The sequence below is a fragment of the Gossypium hirsutum genome, chromosome D08 (assembly GCF_007990345.1).
Source record: "Gossypium hirsutum isolate 1008001.06 chromosome D08, Gossypium_hirsutum_v2.1, whole genome shotgun sequence".
Taxonomy (NCBI): Eukaryota; Viridiplantae; Streptophyta; class Magnoliopsida; order Malvales; family Malvaceae; genus Gossypium; species Gossypium hirsutum.
Genome location: NC_053444.1, coordinates 24,411,247 through 24,428,087, shown reverse-complemented (window position 1 = coordinate 24,428,087; position 16,841 = coordinate 24,411,247). Strand labels below are relative to the sequence as shown.

At 34.8% G+C, this 16,841-nt stretch overlaps 2 protein-coding genes across 2 annotated transcripts; one reads left to right on the top strand and one right to left on the bottom strand.

Moving 5' to 3' along the window:
- Window positions 1–289: 289 nt before the first annotated feature.
- On the top strand, window positions 290–4,164 carry LOC107912587 (protein PHOX1). The gene is made up of 3 exons (XM_016840833.2): window positions 290–3,148; window positions 3,243–3,498; window positions 3,704–4,164. Exons 1-2 carry the CDS (start codon window positions 1,012–1,014, stop codon window positions 3,389–3,391), a joined length of 2,286 nt encoding a protein of 761 aa, XP_016696322.2. The 5' UTR covers window positions 290–1,011; the 3' UTR covers window positions 3,392–3,498; window positions 3,704–4,164.
- A 308-nt stretch (window positions 4,165–4,472) lies between these two features.
- Window positions 4,473–12,587, bottom strand: LOC107912596 (leucine-rich repeat-containing G-protein coupled receptor 4). The gene is made up of 16 exons (XM_016840841.2): window positions 12,430–12,587; window positions 11,200–11,529; window positions 10,982–11,110; window positions 10,680–10,887; window positions 10,026–10,172; window positions 9,473–9,547; window positions 9,148–9,219; window positions 8,912–8,983; window positions 8,417–8,488; window positions 8,235–8,306; window positions 7,676–7,747; window positions 7,507–7,578; window positions 6,745–6,888; window positions 5,885–5,956; window positions 5,346–5,492; window positions 4,473–4,912 (listed from the first exon to the last, which is right to left on the bottom strand). Exons 2-16 carry the CDS (start codon window positions 11,395–11,397, stop codon window positions 4,728–4,730), a joined length of 1,737 nt encoding a protein of 578 aa, XP_016696330.2. The 5' UTR covers window positions 11,398–11,529; window positions 12,430–12,587; the 3' UTR covers window positions 4,473–4,727.
- Between the last annotated feature and the right edge of the window lie 4,254 nt (window positions 12,588–16,841).

The window sequence follows — 16,841 nt, the reverse complement described above, 5'->3', positions numbered from 1 at the left end:
ACCAAATTTATTAAGCTATTACTAAATAAATATAATTAGATTTTTATAATTATTTGGATTGGAAGTAGCAAAATCTAAAGAAGCTGACAAGTTTATTCTTTAATGACAAATGAAGGTGCCAATAGTCAAAAAAAAAAAATCTCTGCCTTTGGCCGTTTTATCAAACATAGCCAAGGAACCTGGAATCCCTTGGAAAATGGGTCCTTTTTATTTTTTCTGAATTTAAAAAAAAAAACTTAAAGCAATTTGCGTTTGAAATATAGAGGAGGAAAAAAAAAAAAAAACACGCACAGACACACACACACACAAAGAAAGCTTTTTGTGGCGTTCACGTTAAGCTGAAATTCACGTTGTAAAAAAAAAGAAAAAAAAAAAAGAGCAACACTAAAATATAAAACAGAAAACGTTGGTCTGTTTTCTTTTCTTCCGTATTCTCCCTACAACACACACATATTCCATTTTCTCACAAAAACATTATCTTTTTCAATTTTCCTGGAAAAGTTCCACACCTCATTTCCCCTACATAAATAATCCCTTGCCTTCTAATTTCCTTCTTTATTTTTGGTTTTGCATCAAGGTCTTATCTTTCTAGCTGAAACTGAGCCTGCCTATTATTCTGTTTCTCTCTCAACTGGGATTTCTTAATACTTCGTTAAGGGCTGACAGCTTCTAGTTTTGAGGTGGTAAAGATAATATATATTTTTTCTATTCCCATTTTGGTATCTGGGTTTTAATTCTTTTTAGGTGTCTAAGAGCTTTTGTTTTGGTGTGCTTGTCATATCTGCTGTATTTGAACTGGTTTTTGAATCTTTATTCATATTAAAAGTTGTAAAAAGTTTTTAAGTGTTTTAAGGTCTTTTTGGTGGTGGGAGGTTGCTTGTGGTTTTAGCTACTGGGGTTGAGCTTTTTTAAACTTGTGTAAGAAGTTAGTTCAGGACCAGGGTAGGGATTTGTTTTCTTGGTCAGGGTTTCTGGATTGAGTCACGTAATATAGTTGGGGTTGGATTTACAATGGGGAAGCATAGTGGAAAGCACAAGAAGCAAACAGGGGATAATAATGTGAAGCAAAAGAAAGTTGGAGACAATAGTTCGAAATCATATGATTCAGACACGGCAGTTTTCATTGCCATGTCTCAAGAACTGAAAGAAGAGGGGAACAAACTGTTTCAGAAAAGGGACCATGAAGGAGCAATGTTGACATATGAGAAGGCTCTCAAATTGCTTCCAAAGAATCACATAGATGTATGCCATCTTAGGACTAATATTGCTGCATGTTATATGCAGATGGGATTGAGTGAGTACCCCAAGGCTATCCATGAGTGTGATTTGGCATTAGAGGTTACTCCCAAGTATAGCAAGGCACTTGTAAAGAGAGCCAGGTGTTACGAATCTTTGAATAGGCTGGAATTAGCTCTCAGAGATGTTAATACAGTTCTTAACATGGAGCCTAATAATGTCATGGCATTAGAGATTTCAGAAAGGGTAAGAAGCTCACTTGAGAAAGAAGGTTTACCTGTTGAATTGCTTCTAGAATCCGTTGAACCTCCAAGTACTTCGAAAACTCCGAAAGTTGTCAAAGAGAAAACCAAGAAGAAGATCAGCAAAGCTAAAGAATCTGTTGAACCTCCAAAGGGTTCATTAATTTCGGAAGTTGTCCAAGAGAAAACAGAGAAGAAGAACAAGAAAAAGATCTGTAAAGCTGAAGAATCTGTTGAACCTCCAAGGGATTCACAAATTCCGGAAGTTGTCGAAGAGAAAACCGAGAAGAAGAACAAGAAGAAGATCAGTAAAGCTAAAGATAACAAGGCTGCGGATCGAATTGAGGAGAAGGAGGTTGATGGAAATGTAGAGGAAAAGAAGGCTGAGGATAAACTGGTTATAGAGGAGAAAATTAGCAGTAAAGCGGAAGAACCAAAGAAGACTGTCAAGTTGATTTTGGGTGAAGATATAAGATGCGCTCAGTTACCACTTAATTGCAGCCTTCTGCAACTAAGGGAAGTAATTCATGATCGATTTCCTAGTTTGAGAGCAGTTCTTGTCAAATACAGAGATGAAGAAGGTGATTTAGTCACAATCACCAGTGATGAAGAGTTGAAATTGGCTGAAATATCAGCAGAATCCCAGGGTTCTGTGAGGCTGTATGTTGTAGAAGTCAATCCTGAGCAGGATCCACTCTTTGAGAGATTTAAGCATGAGGAAGTTCACATTCTTGACATCAAACAAGGTAAGGCAACTGAAAATGGCCATGCCAGAAAAGTTGTGGAAACCAGAAAAGAATCCTGTTGCATCGATGACTGGATAATTGAGTTTGCTCAACTATTCAAGAACTATGTTGGGTTTGATTTAGACGCATACTTGAATCTCCATGAGCTTGGTATGAAGCAATATTCTGAGGCCATGGAGGACATAGTTACAAGTGAAGAGGCACAGGATCTTTTCGACATGGCAGCTGAGAAATTCCAAGAGATGACAGCATTAGCATTGTTCAACTGGGGAAATGTTCACATGTCCAGGGCAAGGAAGAGGGTATACTTCACTGAAGATGGTTCGAGAGAATCTGTACTTAAGCAGATCAAAACAACCTATGATTATGCACAATTAGAATATAGCAAAGCTGGTAAGAGATACGAGGAAGCACTGAGAATCAAGCCAGATTTCTATGAAGCTCATCTAGCTCTAGCACAACAACAGTTTGAGCAGGCAAAACTTTCTTGGTATTATGCAATTGGCAACAATGTTGATATGGAAACATGGCCTTCTGAGAAGGTCCTGCACCTTTATAACAATGCCGAGGAAAATATGGAGAGGGGTATGCAGATGTGGGAAGAGTTAGAACAGCAGCGCCTGCTTGAGCTTTCTGATTTGAAGGATGAACAAAAGCAGTTGAAGAAAATGGGATTGGATGGTTTACTGAAAGATATAACAGCAGATGAAGCAGCAGAGCAGGCAATCAACATGAGTGCTCTGATAAACATTTTATGGGGCACCATACTTTACGAACGTTCGAACATGGAATTTAAACTAGGGCTACCTGTCTGGCATGAATGTTTGGAGGTTGCTGTTGAGAAGTTTGAGCATGCTGGAGCTTCTCCCACTGATGTAGCTGTTATGGTAAAGAACCACTGTTCAAATAACATTGCTTTGGAAGGTAACCTATGGTTAGAAATTCATAACTTTGTGTCATCAACTGGACATCTGCTTACCCCTTAAAAAGCACTAACTTACCTTTCTATCACTTGCAGGTTTAGGGTTTAAGATTGACGAGATAATACAGGCATGGAATGAGATGTATGAAGCTAAAAAGTGGCAGAGCAAGATTCCATTATGGCGACTAGAACCATTACTTAGACGGCGAGTTTCCAAAATTTATCATGCACTGGAGCATGCATAAGTTCCATACTGTTTTGATTGGGATTTACAGGAGAACGTTTGGTCAAAAGACCATTCTTAAATGCTTCATATTATCTGAAGTGATATGAAGTACTGCATTAAAGTTAGGTAAGCTGATTCTTTCTTTAGTACAAAAAGCAATTGACCATGTCACGAAATCTTTTGCAATTCATATTATGCACTTCAAAATTTCACTTTAGATATGTTCGCTAAACTGGTTTGTGACATCCAATTTCTATGTTTTCAGAAAATTGTATGCAATTTATTTAAACCATTCATTGCCATGAATAACATAGGAGCATCCCTTGTGCAGGTTTTCTTGCCATTATCTTTTACATCAAGTATCAGTCTTGAACTTTCAGATTCAATGGAGAGACTATTGGATTGCTGAAAGTTGTGTGATGTGATTTTGAAGAAATAGGTTCAATTTACATCAATACGTGTGTTGGGGAGGAGTTGAAGCATGAGAGCAGGGATCCGATGTTTTTTTTAAGCTTTCTGCTTTGGTCTTCATCAGCTTCTCCCCTCAAAACAAGTAGGAAAAAAACATGCCGAGTTCATTAGTTGCAATAGTTACCTGATTGATTTGTTATTACTAGCTGCATTTGTCTTATTCTGGTTTCAAGCATAGGCAGTGTTCATTAAGGAAGACGAGTTTTGTGTTCGGTTGATGATGATCCTAGATTTGGTGCTTGTATTACTATAAGGGATTTAAGGATTGTGAATTTTTATTTATTTATTTTTGAAATAGCAAGGATTGTGAACTTATTTTCAGCTTTTGCTTCTACTCTTCTGATATTCAAACATGCAGTTCTATTTGGACCTGGGTGAACTCTTATTCTACTTGAAATCTGGTTTTTGTTTCACTATTATGCTCTTATAGTTATGACAGTAGTGAATCCGAACCATAATTTACTCACATTTACCCCTAATTAAATTTACAAAGTTCAGCTTTTAAACAACTTGAAGTAAGACTCCTGAACAGCTCTATTACCCGAATAGATGGAATCTCATACTTACCCCTCCCCTCATTATTTGCCTTCCGTTTCAAATCTTCAGAAAGAAACTCGAAAGGCAGCGTGTACCATAAACAAGAAATTTCTATTTACAGATCTTTTAATTTTGTTTTTCAAACCAAGAAAAGAGGTAATGCCAAATTCAGCCACCACACATTTACAATCACTTCAGTCCATAAAATTATCACAATTGTCCCTTCATCCCATTAGAAAGCAGCTTTTCACGTTTCAATATACACTTATTTAGCTGTTGAGAAAGCTATCCCCAGGTGATAGCAGCTATTTACAATTACAGCATATGTTGCAGTTGTCCCCAAGCATTTATTCTGGTCGAAAACTAACCAGGTTGGGGAGGGCAGTCGACTGAAGCTTCTTAATTTCAGCTGCAGTTACCTTGCAGGACTCCAAAGACAGTGACCGTAAATTCTTCAGAGGCTTTAGATACGGCAAACCATCATTAGTTATGTTGGAATTTGAAACATTCAACGACACCAATGCATTCAGTCCTGCATTTGCAACACAAAATGCAAAATCCATGACAAGGGTGCAGTGTTCATAAAAACACGATAACTGACTGCAAGATTTTCATATTCAGGAGCAACTATTAGCAGTGTACCCAAATAAGCTATCAATTCACCAATTGTCTCCATCATATACATTTATACTTTAGACACACTTCCTGGCCAACTAGTCATAAGTTACTAGACAGCAGCAAAAATGCTGCGAATTACTGATTCCGTTGCAGAATGCCAAGTGGGAGTGTGGGACTAATGCTAGATGAGATAATCTGACACTAGAGATAAACTACCATCTTATATACATCTCTGTATCAGTTTCTGTACAAGCACAGTAATGTTTGTTCTAACAATTAGGGGAAAGAAGACAAAACACTAAACACTACCACAAGCCTAGAGGAGGAAAAAATAAGGCAAAACATACCTGAAATCAACTCCAAGGATTTGTTTGTCAGGTTGCAGTTTTGTGAAAGGTTCAGTAGCGTTAAGGAGGGGAGATCTTTGATATTTTTCACACCAGCATCAGTCAAACCCCCTCCACATATTTCAAGGGACTGGAGGTTCTTAAAGCCTGTCTCGCATGAAAAAAGGTGGTGTAAGAATATTGAACACGCAAAACTGGATCACATAAAACTAAACTGCTGAGAAAAGTTTACAATTAAATTGAGATTTCATTTAACTCGGTTTAGGGTTTATTTACAGCAATCATAAGAACACTGTCATTGGATACACCTCAGTTTATCTACTAAAGGACCTTATATTTCTCAAAGTTACCCCTGAACTTTCTCAAGTATGTCCAATTTTTATATCCAATCTGCAAGAGGCCATGAGAATAGAAAACAAACCACCAAACATAAAAACAAGTTTCCTAAATAAGCAAAAACGAGAACATCAAGGAAACCACAATCATCACACAACTTGCAATTATTAATTATTTAAGGCATGGCAAAAATGTTTACATACATCGCAAATAATTTGTTCCAGTGTCTGAAATCCTAGCCCCAAAAAGATCTAGATGCACCAGTCCAGTCAAACCTGCACCAACAAAACAATAATTATAATAACAAATTGACGACTTATATGTATCCTTAAAACATTACATAATGGGAAGAGAGAGAAGTATTTAAAGAGAGAGATCAACAATTTGGAGCCACTTTGACTTGACTTTAGGAATATGAATATGTCAGCACAGGCATCTTGGTGCAGCAAACTGATATGACATTCTTAATAACAGAAGGATACACCAGGCCTAAATGGTCAATAAACTATTAAGCTGGCTTCAATATAATAGCACAATTATACACCAAGAGCCACAGACAAAAATAGTGTAAGAAAATTTCCACCATAACACTGAAAAGAATAACTTTAGTCCACGGAAAGTTTAAAGTTACTGTCTATTCAATTCCAAGTAATGTTGTAATGAATTATCAGAGTAGCCAAATCTGTTCAAAAACCTTTTGAAGTGTTATTATTTATTTACTTTCGAAGATTTATTAATCTGAGGTGATATTTCTCACATATAAGGATCCCGTTCATAGCAGAAAAGTTTGACTCCAAACCTGGCTATCTTGTCATAGTCTAAGAAAAGAAAAGAGCGTAGACATCGTACATTTCATAGCAGTCACCCCTAGTAAAACATAAAAATCAAGGGAAGAAGTAACTCCAAATCCCTTCACAACAGAAGGACCAGCAAAAGACCTCTGCTTCAACCGGAGATGCAAGATCTAATTTCAGAAAGCCTTAAATAGTTGCACATGAGAATGCGACCAAACTTAAGAGACAAAGTTAGAATAATAATCTAAGACATAAGTGAAAATACTAACTTGTCAAAGCCGACAGCCCAGCATCTGTAATTTGGCGAGCATCCAGATTAAGTGACTTAAGAGCAGTCAATCCAGACAACTTTTTTAGACCACTATCAGTCACTAAAGTGAATGACAGATTCAAGGTCTCCAGATGAGTCAATCCTAATAAAGCAGAACCAAGTCAGCATCATGTATAACATTCTAATGCAATGAATATTTCAGAAAATAGTGAAACCAAAGACATCTAGCTTTATAAATAAGACCATGCAGAACTGGGTAAGGATCAAAATAGGTTATTTAAAACATCACAACCATAATGTTAAAGCTTTTCGTTAGATCACTGACAAAGCCAACACCATAGAAAATATCATTGTCCTGAAATCTGTAACAAATTCTATTCATTGATATAAATTCAGCCTCGTCAGTGTCAATGTGCAAGGCATAAATGCACTTATGAATGGACCAAAATGGAAATATTAAACATCTCTCACATCTTCAAATTATCACCATATAATGAAGGAATACACATAAAGGGAATCCACGTAAATTAGCCACTTCAATTGTATAAAAGAACATATTAACTCAATAGAAAGGACAGGACAATTAAGAAAGCCAGCTTAATGGAATCTACAAACAATGTTATTTATGAGAACAAACCTCACAAGAAGATATGTTTCAATAAATGTATCACTGAAACTCAATCATGTTTATAGCTAATAGCAAGATTTTAGACCCAGTAGTGTCACACAGGTGTAAGATTATAAGAGAGAGATTATTAACCAGACAGGTGTCGCAGTCCACTGCTTCCGACTTCAGTATCAGACAACTCTAGACTTTTGAGGAGTGAAAGGCCTGAAGATGAACTCAGTCATGAAAATTTTCAAAGCAAAGGGAGACCCTCCCAACATAACAGTTCAACTAGCAGGAAAATGAAGCATGTCATATAAACCTGTTAAATTAGCAAGGCCTTCATCCCCAATTTTACATGAATCTAAATTCAGGCTCTCCAAATTTGTTAATCCTGGAAAGAAATGATATACCAAATTAAACAAACTTAACACCATTTCAAATACAAAGGTCGCCAAAATCAAATGTAAAATGAGCCAAAAGAGCAATAATGAAGTGAAATGCAAACTAGGAAGAGTACATAGGGTAGGCAGTTATATGGTTTGCAATGGAAATTGTTCACTTTTGGACCACAGGTTATGTTATTTCAATCATTGTAATTGTCAAAATAGAAAGCATAAGATAGCAGTTCGTGAATACCATCATTATAGTTCAATCAAAATTTTTGCCTGAGTAAGTCTAGTGCCAAATCAAAAGCCACAGCTTTAACAATATGACGGTTTCAATTCCCATATTTTATGGCAAGTCGCATGCAATTCACTAACCTAGAAAAATCATTAACTTGAAAAACCTCTAATTATTGTTCAAGGAAAAGAAGAATACAAATGGTCCACTCCCAGCAAGAGTTAAATGAGGGAGGGAGGGAGGGAGGGAGAGAGAACCTTTTAGGTGCACTAAGCATGCATCTGTTATATTGTTAAATGCCAGGTTCAATACCTTCAAACTCTCAAGTCCTGCAAATTAGTAGTAAATAATGTTAACATTCCAACTATACTCAGCAACGAAGTAGTTCTATGTGTTGATTCAAGAATCAAAATATTGAAAGAAATCAAATACAACTCACCAGAAAACTTGTCACATCCATCATCAGTTAGGCCACATCTTCCTAGATTTAAGAATGCCAAAGCAACAAGAGCTGCACGTAGAATAAATACTTTTTATAATTAACTGAACATGTTATATGTTCTCTGGTATCAAGTTGAATAACATATTACAATCCCAGTCCCCGCTTCATAGGGAAGAAAAAACTTGAGAGATGGTTGCATAAAACATGAAAATTATTATAGTTCCAGGAAATTCAGTAATCACTCAAACTCCATGAACTTGTTAATGACTCATTGTTTGTTGCACTATGATGAAGTTTGATCTTCTATGCATGATAATCGTAGAGACTATTCTTATCCACCTATCTCCCAACTATAAGACAGAACATCAACTAACCGATTTCCCACATGAACCACATATCACTAAATCTGTAGCCACAACCTTGTTCAATGTATAGCAGCTAGTAACTGTACTATTATAGTATCAATGGAAGCTCTGTGACGAGAAAATGTACCTGAGATGGAATCCAAACATCCAGCAGTAACATTACATCCTTCTAGATTCAACATAACAAGTTTGTGCAAACCTGCCATGGACAGGTAAGATGTATTAATCATGTAACAGATGTATTAGGAAATGGTCCAAGAACAATTAAGATAAAACAAAGAGGAGTCCTATCCTTCTACATAGCACAAACAACAATTTGTTCTGTTAGTCCAACACTATGCAAAAGAGCAGGTAGTTAAATACCTCTCAAATAAGACAGCCCAAAATCTGTAATGTTACTATTTGATATTTGCAACTCCTTCAAATTATTAAGCCCTGAAAAAAAAGGGAAATGTAAAGCCATACTCCCCCAAAAAAATCTCAAATCTACTGCCCTTATGTGAGTTGGTGCGTTGTCAATTATACATGCTAAATCTCACTTGACTGTAAACAAAATTAAGAAATAATAATAGAAAATACAGTGGCAAAACCATCAGAATGCAATGATGAGCTTACATGTCAGCTTTAGTTATTATTGTTGTGAGAAAAAGTACCACCCTCTATTAGCTAAAAATAATGTCCAAATTACCTGAAATAGCCTTCAAGTCCAAGTCTGTGATACATTTACAGCATCTGATATTAAGAGATTCAAGTTTGGACAAACCTGAAAAAAGTAAAAAAGATGACAGCTTCAGAGGGAAGAATTTCTGGAAGAGACGTTGCACTAACCAGCTAACATAGGAACTCCAACTAAAAATTGTGTAATTCATAAAACTGGTTGACTCTCCATTCTAGAATGCATAAAGGTCATATTTAAATGCAATATGAGATTGAATCCTGGTTTAGCTTATCTGCCAGCCCACACTCTTTCATCCCAATATATGATATATATTGTCTTTCCATTTTCTCATGTTGTTCTCAGAATTGCATAATTAGAATATACTAAATTGTTTATGCAATTGCATGAAAGAAAATAAAATAAAAATATCAATTACAAAATAAAATAAAAATATCAATTACAAAATACATGAAATAGAGTTCAGAAGAGGTTAATTGTTACAAACTGCACACTTTTGGAGGTGCAAACAATTCAGTAGAACACAAGCATTCTAAGGTCTCACAAGGATTCATTCAAAACAAACCTTTAATATGTACAAATCCACCATGAATCCCTGTGCACCTCTCCAGGTCCAACTTTTCCAAGTTTATTAAGCTGGAAAAGGCACACATTCCTTCAGCTGTAATTGCAGCACTCTTTTTAAAACTCAAGGATGTCAAGTTCGTTAGACCTAAAAGTTCAAGGAACATAATGCCCGTGATCAGCACAAAAATAATGTCAAACAGCATGCCAATCCAAAGAACTATTGCATAGATATCCTAACCACAGAACGACACTATTATGCAAAATTTGATTGTACTATTAATAAAATAGATTATATGGGAATAACATTTCTCTAACCACGATCACTTAAGAGTTTTATGGGATTTCTTTAATTTTTACAACACATTTAATAGATACTTCATACTTAACGGTTTCCAAACATGTTATATTGGAAGCATGCCATCTTTATTTTAGGTTTTTTTTGTTCCCCTATGAAATATGAATTTAAATAAGAAACAGCACAAAATAGCAAAAAAAAACCTTGAAATAGAATCTGCCCCAACTTTTCAGTATCATTGGTCCACTACAGAAAATAAATAAAAGGAAAAACATATTTTATCTTTACTTACAGAAGACTTGTAATTCTATACAAGTATCTTGTCAAGCTAGAATCTAGAAAGAAATAGAACATTACCACTAATATGCTTCAGTCCAATTTCTGAAATATTTTCACAGTGGTTAAAAGTTAAGGCTTGGAGACTCGAGCACTCTTTTAGGAGACCCAAGCCAATATCTGTCACATCAGAACCAGAAAGATCGACAGAAAGTAAAGATGTCCCTTGTGTAGAGATGACATCCATCCAACTATCCTGCACTCCGGGATATTCACCCAACCAAACATCCTGTCAACACGATGAAAATCAGGTAAATTTCATTCTCTGTGAAGACATAAAAAAATAAAGGTGCTCCATTTTTAACCATTTAGGGAAAACTCACCTCTAGAGCACAATCACGAAACTTTTGAAGAAAAACATCAGTAAGAAGATGAGATAAAACCAACTTGTTGAAAATTTGTTGACTTATATCCTTTGGCAGCATTGTGAATGAACTATACTGGTTGATGTCCTGTGACAGGAAAAGAATATAATTTCAAGAAAAAAAGAAAAAAAAATTCCCCTTAAGGACATGCCAAATACCAATGTGATAAGATATACTTCGCATATTTTATCGATGCATAATTCCATGAGAGACGGGCAAATGGCCAATCCAGGCTGGTGAACCACCATGGGCCGAGAAAAGGAGGTTAGAAGCCACTTTGAACTACCACTTTTTCCGTACCTTCCAGACACTCCTCTTCTCATTCCATCTTCAACGACCTGTTGGTCTCTTTTCCTTGAACACACTCCCCCCATTTGACTAATAGCCTAATAAATTATCAATAAATATCATGAAGCAAGAAGAAAAACCAATTTACTCCCCATTTTAGAACCATCAAACATGGGCTGAACTCTGAAGTCTAAAAGCTGCTTCACCTTACAACACAACTGAACAGAAGCAACAGCATCAGAGAGTCAGCTCTTTAAAGTGTACTATGAATGCAAAATCAAAAGACCAACAAAACCATTATCTCGCATAAGTGACATAGGACTTATGTATAAATCAAAGCTAGCAGTATTCATCCCGAGCATTGTGAATGCAAAATTCTCGTTGGTAAACAGAAACGGTCATAGATTCATAAAAAAAGAAAAAATAAATCAAAATCAGAGCCAACGAAAGCAACAGTTACAAAGAAGCTCCTGAAATCAAACTTTGAATAGTTTAAGGGATATCTCGTCGTGAGCATTGATTAACAATAAATACAGTAATTAAAGGGGAAAAAACAAGCTTAAGAAACAGAACGTTTAAGTGTTTAAATAACAAATTAAGCTGCATCTAATTCTTAACTTGCATCCCGAAAAAGCCAACATACATAAATTACAAACCCCGAGAATAAGTATTCAAAACCCCATTTAAAGGACAACGCATAACCTCCCTCGTTAAACCATAAAATAAAATTAATAAATGCAACTAAACATTTAAAAAAATAAAAAGATCATATGAAACGATGATCAGGAAGTGTTTTTACTTTTTACACCACATTCACCTGTCTACTCTATCATCAACAAAAGTTTTTCTTTTTACAAAAAAAAGAAGAGAAAAGATTATCAATGTAACACGTCAAAAGAAAAAAAAACTTCCTCATAAAAATTCACAATTTAAGGAGCGAAGAGCTAAGGATAGTTGATTTCTGGTGCTTTGGCAAAATAAAATAAAAGAACTTTAACTTTTTTTTCCTCTTGAGGAATCAAAAAAAGAAAGGACGGAAAAAAGATCCTAAGAAATAAAGACCACAGTATCGAATAACGATCATTATCACAAAAAAAAAAAAGAGAGAAAAAGGAGACCTTAGAAAGAGAGATATAATCATCAGATCATAATCAGAGCGGAAAAAGGCAAAACACTTGCAGAGAAATAGAAATGGAAGAAGAAGAAGGAGGAGGAAGTGAAACTGAAAGAGCAAGAAAGCAGGGGAAACAAGTAGAAGAAGTGAGGGGGAGTGTGGAGACTTTGAAGCCGCCTGATGAGTGCCACGTGGAGAAACTTTGATGGAAAAGGACAGGTGGTGGTGTATGAGATAAGAGCGATAGGGAAATGTGGGTCCCACATAGTCCCTGTTCTTTCTGCTGGACCGTTTCGGCTCGCGGGCCGGCGAGAAGGGGAAACAAAAAAAAAAAAGAAGTTTATCCAATTTTATTTTCATATTCTCCTTCTACAAGCTACTTAGTCAATACCCATCATTCACGTAGCCGCCATGCTTGTCTTCTTCTTCTTTTATTTTTTATTTTTATTTTGCTTGTTGAATTTAGATGGATAATAATAATAATTTATTTAAAATCTTTACCTTATTATTTTGCATTTTATTTGATCACGCTCGTGACATCATTTACATAATTGTTTCCTTAGTACTCCTAAATAGTGATATTTTTTATTTGCTTTGTGACTTTTAAATGTCTTTTGAAAATTTTAAATTAATGTTTATGGAATTGAAAATAATTTTCAGTATCGATTCAATTGGTTTAGATGATTAAAAATAAATAAATTATTAAAAATTATAAAAATTGATTTAGTTGTCAATTATTTAGTTAGCGAGATAATTTATTTTTCTCATCAATTCAATATCTCAATTGATTCTCGATCCCATAGATCAATCCGATTCAAACAGCATTTATCAAAGTACACTTTTAAACTATTTATACTGGCTCACGTATTAGGTTATATCCGATACTAAAAGATTATCCCCCTTCAAAAAAAATTCACAAGGCCTAGAACATTTAATTAATCTAGTTATTAATAACAAAGATTCAACAAGCTAGCTAGAAAGGATCATGAGCAATCAAGGTTGCAAGACTAGCAAGCTCATCATTAAACACATTAAGAAGATCAACACACTAACGTGACTATACCGATAATCAACAACCATGCAACGAGTAACCCAAACTTTTGGTATAAATTACCTAAGTTACAACTATCATTCTATTTATTTATATTATATTTCTTGGAATTATTGGTAAAAAGTCCTTAATGAAAAATAAAAAAATTATGAAGCCCTTAACAAAAATTATCACCCAATTGAGCCTTTAAAGGATGAAAACTAATCAATCAAACTCCTCTGTTAATATTGACCATTTTTGACCATTAAGATTCGCTGATGTGTTTGATAGACCAATCGAAAGACACGTAGCAGTCACGTGTTGCCATCCAAATGAATCTGGACAATCATTTGTCCAAGTTCATCATAGATTTTTTTAAATATTTATTTTTTTAAAAATATTTGTTGATGTGACAAAATGTCATGTCAGCATGATGTACATGTGGCCACTATGTGTCACATTTCGATTGGTTTGTCAACCACGCCAGCGAGATTTAACGGTCAAACCTAGTTAACATTAACGAAAGGGCTTGATTGATTAATATTTCATCCTTTAAGGGCCCAATTGAGTGCTAAATTTTGTTGAGGGCTTAATTGATTTTCTGATTTTCCACTAAGGGCATCATTTACCAATAAGCCTATTTCTTTTTACCTCCTTAAACCATATTGTTTTCCTATTTCATTACAATTCACCCTAAAGTAGAGATATAAATAAGACATTAGTGTTTACAATTTATTTGAGTTTGACTCAAAAAATTTGAACTCGATTCGATAATTATCAAGTCAAGCTCAAGCTTGAGTAATTCGAGCCAAATTCGAGCTTAGTGATAGAACCTGATCGAGCTTTTCATTTTTAATATATATTTTAAATATTTTTATAAATGATGATTGGAAATTCGTAAGGTAAGCGTACATGTCGATCAAGTAACAAAGTGATATCGTTCCCAAAATGACCAAATTCTAGGTTGCTAAGTACCAACAATTCAGTTTTTATCTAATCCATGTCAATAAAATAAATTCTAATTACAATTAATTAAACTTAAGCAAATTATGAAGATTTTATTAAACTAAAACAACAAAATTTCCCATGTTTCTCAATCAATTTTAAAGACTTGAAACTCTAACTTCACCTAATCTAACTATCAATTATCTCTCATTCAATTGCTCAATCTATGTAATTACTAACTCAGGATTCAATGGTATTAACTAGACCTTTCTAATGTCTCGAGGCTAGAAATTAAGTCTAGCAAACCATACGGCCTTAGGTGATTTCTTTACTTCTAGTCCGCCTAAGTCAGCCTATCTCTCAAAAATGAGATTTCTTACAGAAATTCTCTAAGATACCGAACTATAGAGGAAGTAAATTCAAAAGACAAAGGAACTCAAATCAAAACAAAAGCCACAAGAAAACTAAGCATGCCAAGTTTTTGAGTACATGATCTCAAAAATATTATTTAACTCAAGAATGTGATATAATGGGATGATTACAAATAAAGGGAAGGGCTCTATTTATAGTTGAGTTTCCCTAGATCCAACGATACAGTTTGAGTTACATCAATGATTGAGATTAGTTCCTATCTACAAGATGAGAGTCCTAAGGGATTTAAATTCTATACAATCTTATCCCTTAGGATTTACAATATTCACCATGGTAACTCTAGTTTAAATAGAATGTTTCACTGGACTATCAAGGCTTCAAGTAGATGGGATTATCCATGTATTCCACAAATTGGGCCAATTCAAGTGGGTCAATGAGCCTCAATTAATCAGTTGTCCTTCATGAGATGCTCTACGGGCATTTTTCACGGGCTTTAATCTATGACTTGTGACATTCTCCCCTACCCATTGTTGTGATGCCCTCGTCGTGTCCTCGGAATGACCCTAGTTTGACTCATCTTGGAACTGTCTCAATGCCTCGTTCCATTCCCAACTAATCTATTTTTCGGTTAATTTTACCCCTCAGAACATTTGCCTCAGCTTATGTCTCCGTCGTTGCCTAACTAAAACTATATTTCTCTCTCATACATCTTGTTTACAAGAGCCAACCGCTCTTACTTGCCCACATTGAACACTAGGTTAACCTTGAGTATTGCTATCAACTCTGGTTTGTAAGCCCCTCGACTTACTCACTCCAAAACTCTGAAAGGGCCTTTATGTCTTTGCCAAGCCAATCGTAAGTCTGTTGGAAAAAATCTAGTTTGAAAATAGTTTTCTTGCACAGTTAAAAAATAAAATTTTAAAAAACAAACTGATTTGTGATATTTATAGTAATAAACTTTTTCCCGAAATTGCACTTGTGCTTTGGGCTAGAAGGATCCTTGTCGTTCTCAACTTTCAACTGAACGACCTTCTCCGCTATTCTCATACCACGGACTATTTCAAGTGTGGGCTTGAACACTTTTGAGTTAAACACAAAACTAGAAAATATTTTTTGTACTTTTAGTGGGAAAGTAAAACTTTCTCTCTTATAGAAATGGGTAGAATCGTTATTCTCAAAAAAATAGAATTTATACTTAGAAATAAATTCTCACTATTTTTGGGTAATATAACAATATCTCAAAAGTTGTGTGTAGCATATTCTTTTTTTAGCCCTATCGATGTCATTTATTTATAGGGAAAAGAAGTGAAACCCTAGTTGAATTAGTAGAATGAATTTAATGTCTATTTAATAGAAAAAACCAATCCCCTAATTGAACTGGAGAGATAGGCTACTAATTGGGTGTGTTTCCTCTCATATGTATTATGATAGGGATTTGGGCCTCTCTTGTATTAGGCCCAATTATATGTGCTTGAACTTTTAACCCAACACTTTATAATTTAATCCAATCCATTACATGTTTTTCTATTTCTCAAAATAGACATTATTTATTAAATTAATTAATTTTCTATTAAATAATTTTCTTAATCCAATTCTAATTCCGTTAAAATCATGACAACTTTTTTGTAAAAGAATCAATGAGAAAATGTATTTAATTTACACATTTAATAGATTTCAACATGATCAATTAATTTAATTCCATTTTTGAACTTCAATTATTTAAGTAAATTGTGACACCTTATACCTAACTCGACTTACTGGGCCCAGATATAGGGTGCCACCATACTTAACAAAATTTTTCAATGGGCAAAAACCATACTGAACATACTTTTTATTTATTTATATTTTCTTTCTTAAGTCAAAAGAATTTGAAGGAGATGTTCATTAAATACAACAAATTCTCGATAGTAGTATAAGACATTACAACTTAAAACTTGTTAAAACTAACTTAAACATGGCATAGAGTAATATTCGCCATATTCCTACTAGTGCCCCTCTGTATGCATAATATTGCTCTTTAAACTATCTCCTAGACGTATTCCTGGCTTGATCTCTCCTGGCGTTCTGGT